The 7,349-nt window shown below is 32.2% G+C and overlaps 2 protein-coding genes across 3 annotated transcripts in view; one reads left to right on the top strand and one right to left on the bottom strand.

The window, feature by feature from the left end:
* The window catches only part of LOC111454067, a 15,246-nt gene extending 13,052 nt beyond the window's left edge, over positions 1-2,194 (top strand). The window contains exons 6-7 of the mRNA XM_023095358.1: positions 253-367; positions 1,340-2,194. Of these exons, the coding sequence (XP_022951126.1) occupies positions 253-367; positions 1,340-1,480 (256 nt within the window). The 3' untranslated portion in view covers positions 1,481-2,194. The remainder of the gene's footprint in view (positions 1-252; positions 368-1,339) is intronic.
* Positions 2,195-3,517: 1,323 nt separating this feature from the next.
* Positions 3,518-7,349, bottom strand: part of LOC111454066 (chaperone protein dnaJ 16-like) — a 6,728-nt gene continuing 2,896 nt past the window's right edge. Inside the window, exons 4-12 of one of the 2 annotated variants that reach the window (XM_023095357.1) lie at positions 7,165-7,276; positions 6,475-6,579; positions 6,154-6,204; positions 5,565-5,654; positions 5,011-5,119; positions 4,758-4,906; positions 4,627-4,680; positions 4,306-4,536; positions 3,518-3,848 (exon numbers count right to left, since the gene is read on the bottom strand). In XM_023095357.1, the coding sequence (XP_022951125.1) occupies positions 4,327-4,536; positions 4,627-4,680; positions 4,758-4,906; positions 5,011-5,119; positions 5,565-5,654; positions 6,154-6,204; positions 6,475-6,579; positions 7,165-7,276 (880 nt within the window). In that variant the 3' untranslated portion in view covers positions 3,518-3,848; positions 4,306-4,326. Of the gene's footprint in view, positions 4,239-4,305; positions 4,537-4,626; positions 4,681-4,757; positions 4,907-5,010; positions 5,120-5,564; positions 5,655-6,153; positions 6,205-6,474; positions 6,580-7,164; positions 7,277-7,349 lie in introns of both variants that reach the window. The other variant, XM_023095356.1, reaches the window with a different exon arrangement.

Below are 7,349 nucleotides of genomic sequence, written 5' to 3'. Positions count from 1 at the left end.
AAAAAAAAAAAAAAAAAAAAAAAAAAAAAAAAAAAAAAAAAAAAAAAAAAAAAAGATACTTTTTTTATCTTCTTCCTCTCTTTAGTATCAAGTCATGTATCTAACTAATATAATGTTGAAAAATTCAATCATAGTGTTTCTTTAGTGGTTGAAAAAAAATATACTTTTGGTGGGGTCTTTTGTCACAACTAACTGTTCAGAAAATTGCCCATCTTTCTTTCTCTTTTATTATCCTTTTCTTTTGCCACTCAGATCAGAAATTGCATGGAGGGATGCAAAATATGCTCAAATATATGAGTACCTTCGAGAAGAGTACGAGGTCACCCAGCGCTTTGGAAATCTAGATTTCAAATTGAAGTTTGTGGAGGTAATATTGGTTTTATTTCATTCACATTCCTTCATACCGTTCTTTTTCTTTATGGTTGGGTCTCTTGATCATTCTTCACAAAAGCCAGGGTAATAGCCAAGATGAAACAAATAATTTCTTTCTTGGTCATATGTGAAGGCAAATGTGTTGAGAAGTCGTATAAGTTTTACCTCATAACGACTTTTCTATTTTATTTATTTACTACTCTTTTATAGTGGGCATGATCCATTGATTTAACAGAATTATAAATATAGGAGGTGACATGCATATGGAAGAAAAATTGCACAATTAATTCCACATACTAACTAGAATGAAAAGAGGGAAGAAAAATTGCACAAATAATTCCTACATACTAACTAGAATGAAAAGAGGTGCAGTTAAAATTCTTCACATTTTTGCTCTAATTAGAGCGTAAAAGTGTTCATGATATGACATAATGCCATGCTAGCAGTCGAATCTGTTCTTTATTGTTAGTGAGCTCAAGTAGTGTTAATGCACCTTAGACATGCAAGTCTTCCCAATTTGAGAGGGCAAGCTACTCAGTTGGAGAATCAATTCATAGTTTTCAGAGGAATGAAGTTTAATGCCCTGGTGAGAGCTTTCAATGGTTGTAGTTAACAAATCAGTTTAGAATATTTCCTTAAGAAATTGGCTCTCCTAAATTTTGTCCGAGTGTTAATTGTTTTTCCATCTGAAGTTTGTCCGGGTGGACCCGAAATAACTCGAATGAAGCAGCAGGTGGCAAGTTCCTTGTCCAAAAGCAGAGCTTAGAAAAATATAATCAACCTCCTCATTGTCATTTCCTTGCTTAAATCTTTCACCTGGATTCTTTCAATTTTTTAGTGTTCACTTGAATAAGCGTGTTTTTGTTTTCTGGAGAGGATATTTGTTGAGGTATCCTATATATATATATATTGAAGAGATAGAACAATGTTTATTTTGTTTTTTAATCGATTTGCATGTTCCTTGCAGCATAACATTCATTTTCTTCAAGAAGTCCTCCAGAATAGAAAGTCAGATCTCTTGGAATGGTGCATCATTGGCCTTTTGACCATTGAAAACATTATCTCATTGTACGAGATTGTTAAAGATTCAACTCCTGTGCATCTCTAATTCGACAAAGAGCAGCAGATCGAAGTTTCGCTGTGGAATTAGTTAAGTTAAAGTTTTGTTCATTGTACTAATTATTCTTTTCATATTCTGCTTTTCTTACATTATTACATTACAAAAGAGAGCCTTAGGAAAAATGTTGCCCAGAAGCACAAAAGTATAGTAACTCCAAGAAAGCGAGCTTCAGAAAAAAAAAAAAAAAAAAATCATATAAAAGTAGTGAATTGTGGAGAAATTCATTACTGTTTTGCTATAATTCCTTTTGTGAATAAGTAATGTGGCACATGTGGTCAATGAATTGTGAACTGTTGAAAAATCACAAAGAATATTCATTTTTGGGAATAGCTAGTGTTTGGCAAAATGCACAACTTGTTGATCTCTATATACACAGGAATTCTAAGTAGGGGTTCCATTTGTTTGATGGGAAGGATTTTCAAGGAATGAGCCATATAGATTCTTGTGTTTGTTTGGTGGAAATGAAGAACACTTGATGTATTCATATACTAGACTAGTGGTTATTGTAATTGTACTAATATTGCTTGTGGGCAGAGGTGAGCAGAAAGATGAACATTTTGGCCTTCGATTTCAGCTTCGAAATTTAGTCTATCAACCTCGTGTCGAGTTTTCTGATTGATTTGAAGTTGTATATTGAAGTATTTTTGTTTAGTTGCACTATATTTACAAATGATTCTTATAATAATAATTTTCTACTGCATATTTGGAGGATTTTTTTTTTTATTAATTACTTTGAAATTATTTTTTGATAATACATCTTTCAAATGTTTCTTTAATTTTCTTACAAATGTATTCAATTTTTGGAAGCTGATATATTATTAAGAATGAAAAGAAAAAAAAAAAAAGAAAAGAAACTCTTCCTTGATCATTAAATTATATTAGTAGGACTAAAGTGTGTTGGTTTGGATATAATGAATAATAAGTGAAGCTTAGGGCATTGATTTCTAACTTGATCTTAAGAGTTATCCATATAAAACTTGGTTGTTTTCTAAAAATGTAAGTGTGGGACGTGCATATTTTTGTTTTTGTTTTTCATTTTGAAATAACGTCAGTCACCTCCGAGTATGTTACGTCTTTACTTTATTTCCAACACCAAAAAGAAAATATCTTTGTCCAACACCAAAAAGAAAATATCTTCGTCGTTGGTGCAACTTTAATATGAGTAAATGTTGACAAGAGTGTCTAAAATAATAGAAAATATAATAGGAAATGATCCCATTATTAAGTTCTAGTGAGTGTGGAGGCCAAAAATTTCTCGGCTTGATCATAAAACATTTCAAACAATCAACCGTTAGATCTCCATGTTAAACCTAAAATAGATCATATCTGTATATACTAAGATAATTTAGGATTTACTAGTTTGTTACCAAATCTATGATTTGAAGGGTTTGTTACCAAATCTATGATTTCATGGTTTGTTATCAAATCATAGATTTGGAATGTAATCTTCATTATACACATCTATAAATACATGAGGTCGTGACCCATATAGGTTATCGTGCCATTCAATCTAACACTCCACAACTATAACTATGGATAATCACAATGTTTTATTGAAACTAAACAAACTAAACAAAAAAGTTTATAAGGCCACAATTTATCTAATAGATTTTTAATCTTTAAATTTATCTAACAAATTTATAAACTTCCAATTTTATATTAATACAGTTCTTAACATTTCTTAAAATTTACCACAAAATTTAAAATATCATATCTTACCCATACAATTCAATTTCAATTTTTTTTAAATGTTAAATTTGTCAAGAATGTATTAGACAAAATTAAAAGTCGAGAAGTATGACATTTTTTTTAACTTTTTAAGATGTAAAAATAAAATTTAAGATTTAAAAGACTGATATTTTTAAACTTTTAGTAGGATGCATGACAAGCAAAATTAAAAGCTAAAAGAATCTAACAAGGCCAGTCCTGCAAAATTTGAAGGATGAGAGAGGATTGTTTCAGCTTTGATCCTTAATCCTTCACTTGATCGATTCCTTAACTCTGAGAAGACTCAGTGTGCAATTCCCAGAACCAATCATAGAGGCAAATAGAATGAACTATTTCTTTACATAATCACTCAATTCTCGAACTTTTTTCGAATACTTTCTTCGTAAACAGAAAATATCATCTCCTTATACTTATTTTCTACAAACAAAAATGAACTCTTTTAAGAATGAAAACCCAAATGCACGAGCAATTCAACTAATTAAATTATACTCTCATTCCCAAGCCTACGTACCAAATTAAACTTGGCATTTGGGTTGACATTGGCGCGGATCAACTCGTAACGTCATGCATGTCAGCTACAGGCAGGCATCAGCGATGGAGTCGGAGACGAAATAGCAGAATCGCAAGCCTGGCTACAGTAAATAGAAACATCAACACTTACAAGAGCAGATTGATGAACTCCATGAATATAACTAAACCTCGATTGTGCGAAATCCAGCTAATATTGCTATTCACAAAACTTGATTGTATTATATGACACAAACAGCAATTTAGCGCTGGCCTTCGTAGGAAAATAATACAATCACATGCGTGCTTTTTGCTGGTGGAAGGATCCATCTAATAACAGATTCTTTGTAGACAAGTTGTCATCCACAGCATCCCCATGTCGTTTAAGGCCATATTCATATGATTAAGCAATCAGGTGAGGCTATTACTCCCTCGTATCTTCTTCGTTTTGATACCAATCAATCCGAATGCAACCGAAAAAAAATTAGGTTTGGGGAAAGATTCAGCTTCCCTGCAATATTGAAGATGAGTATAGTGTCGATGAAGGCGCATAATACACGACAACGGTCGGAACATACCTTCATGTTTCTCAACCTCTTTTAACAAGATTTTCTTTTATCAACCTTTAAATGGATATTGAACCATTTTTTCTTCTTGGGTCTATCCCTTGTAGATTTCCTCTCCCTTATTTGGCTGTCTTCTTTTGATTCCCTAACCAAACCCCTAATCCGGTTCCTACTCCGTTTTACTGGAGGACTAGTTGTGTAGGAGGCATGAATTTCATTCCTCTGTTTGAGAAGGTCGTCGATCTGTGGATAAAAGGAGCCAGAGCAGTCAGTCGTAAAGAAGCTATCATTTCGACAGATAAAAGACGGGTTATAACTTCGAGTTAAACTTACCACTTGCATTTCTTGAGTGTATCTGCTAGTCATCTCTGTAAATTGTGCTAGAACCTATCGACATTTCCAGTAACTATCAGTACGCTTTCATATAGTAACAGAATACAGAGCTCAATTGTTAAATACTAGACCTCACGATATTCCGTTTCAAATTTGGACATTTCCACCCTTTTTGTCAAAATTTGAGCTTCCACGGCTCTAAGATTCTCCTTCTCTTCAGAAAAAGACGCCGCAGAAAATACCTCCATAGTATAGCTCGCACTTTTAAAAAAATTGTCACCTAGATAACGTAATGGTCATCAGGTCCACATACAAGCATTTTGAAATAAGAAATATTGTATTCCAGTACTCGGTAATTGAATATCAAAACATATTCAAATTTACCATAGACTGCAAAGACATGAGTCCCCGCCTTTAATTCTATTATTTCACATGGCTGGAAACCATCTAATTTTTTAAAAAAGGCAGCATCTGGATCCTTAGCAGAGATCATCTGAAAAGATCAATAAAATCCTAATGAGCACAATATTATGTTGTTTAAGAAGTTGAGCATTATTCAAGTTGATCCTTATTCCATAGTTTTAGTTCTTTTGAAAGATGGGTGCATTCGTATTATTCCAGTTTTCTGTTTTTTCTCACATTTATATTTGCAAATTGAAACGTGATCTAGAGGGTCGCTGTAGTTCAGATGGTATGGAAACCTAATTCAAATGATTTCTTATCTATAAGGTGGCTTTCAGAAGCAAACTTTTTTCATTTTAAAAGTAAAAATATTGGACAGAAATGGTTATCAAATGTATTTATGTTTCTTGTTTGAATGAAAACAGATTCTAGGAAATGGGCATCAAACATATTTTTAATTTTTCTTTTGATGTGCAAGTAGATAACAAAAAATGATGTTAAACTTGAAATCAGCAATTAATTTAGAGTTGGCGCACCGAGTTCAATGTTTGTTCCAACCGATAGACAGGGAACCCGAGAAAATACATCCCAGCAGACGTGACTTTTCCAACCTTTGTACTCTCCTCCTACAAATATAACAAGAATTCAAATATATCAATTACTGAGCTTTGAAGGCAAAAATTTAAAAGGTTCATTGATGGTCAAGCAGAAGATATAAACATAAATGGGGTGTTTCAACATGCATTCATAAGAATCACTATCAAATTAAAGAATATAAAATAAAGTCTCCAAAATTATACATACAAAAAATTATCAGGGTGCGAACTACTCATGCATATAAACTCACATTTTCTGTCTAGATAGACATTGTAAAACCTCAAGTCTCAAATTATATCACAAAACTAAAAAAAAATAAAATTATTATGCAGTAATATATAATTAACTGGAGAACAGATTACAAGTGAATTATCAATATATGCATGATCACTCCAACTGCCAGATGTTGCCCACAAAGACATTAGGTTATAGAACGAAAAACTATATTACGTAATAATCTGCTGAGCAGTTTAGTTATGTAGCATACCAAAAAGATGAAAAAGGCTATGATACAAGATTGAGCAATACCTGTAAAGCAAGGTTTAATCCACCAGTTTCTTCCCGATCAAAATACAACAACTACATCAAAAAAATGAATGAGAAATTTACAAAAGAAATTATGCACGATGAAGTGGAATTCTAATTTCAAGCTTTTGTCCTTAACTTTTGTTGTAGTCATTGTGCGGTTGAAATAGTAATAAAACCATGTAATTTAGTAATCATAAAAGTGGAAGGGAGGAAATTTTGCAAGAACATGAAATCCGATATAATCATGGTTTATGAAGAAAAATATTCTCGGACATGTTCTCGCACAAACACCAATTACATTCCAGAGAGTCATAGTCGAACCTTAAATTTGCTTTTATCGGGTGAGTGAACTCGGCAAACAAATCCACCCTGTGTTTCCTCTTCACTTATCATAACAGAATAAAAGTGTGCACACTGTTTCTCAACCTGTAAAAAATTAAAGAATCCTAAATCAGCAAACCAATAAATGGCTTCATTTGGTAACAATTTCATTTTGAGTTTTCCAATATTAAAATTTATGTTTGCTTCTCACAATTTTTTGGGTATGCATTCCCTTTTCTTTAAAACACATTTTAGTTCTTAACAAAAAAAAAGTTCTAAAATTACAACCCCCTTCAATAACTATTTGGTTTTTTGTTTTTTATTTTTTATTTTGAAAATTAAGCCTATACTGCCACCTATGGGTTTTCTTGTTCTGTTATCTACTTTTTACATATATTTTCAAAAACCGAGTCAGTTTTGGAAACTAGAAAAAGTAGTTTTAAAATCTTGTTTTTGGAATTTGGATAAGAATTAACCATATGGTTATCAAATGAGCTATTTTTTTGTCTTCAAAATTTCCCTTAGATTTTGAAAACATTTTTAAAAACTAGAAATTAAAACAATGCAACATATAGGTGAAAGTAATGTTCAAAAGGTGAAGAAAGTAGTCTTTATAAGCTTAATTTAAAAAAAAAAAGAAGTTATCAAATGAGGCCAAATGAATGACAAATATTAGGTACAACAGTGCACCTTCTTAGAAATAGGTATGCCCAATGGAAGCGGATGAACAGTCACAACCCCATTAAGTGCCTCTTCCAAAACTGTTGCAGATACAGCTGTTTTAATTGGCACGCCAAGCTTGCTGCAATCAAAGGTGGGATTAAAATAGAAAGCAAGATGATAAACTCAGAGAATCTGACATTAGTGAGAAGAAT

This window comes from Cucurbita moschata, unplaced genomic scaffold (genome assembly GCF_002738365.1).
Source record: "Cucurbita moschata cultivar Rifu unplaced genomic scaffold, Cmos_1.0 Cmo_Scf00016, whole genome shotgun sequence".
Classification (NCBI taxonomy): domain Eukaryota; kingdom Viridiplantae; phylum Streptophyta; class Magnoliopsida; order Cucurbitales; family Cucurbitaceae; genus Cucurbita; species Cucurbita moschata.
Note: the sequence above shows the minus strand (reverse complement) of the source record. Positions and strands in the feature narration are given on the sequence as shown.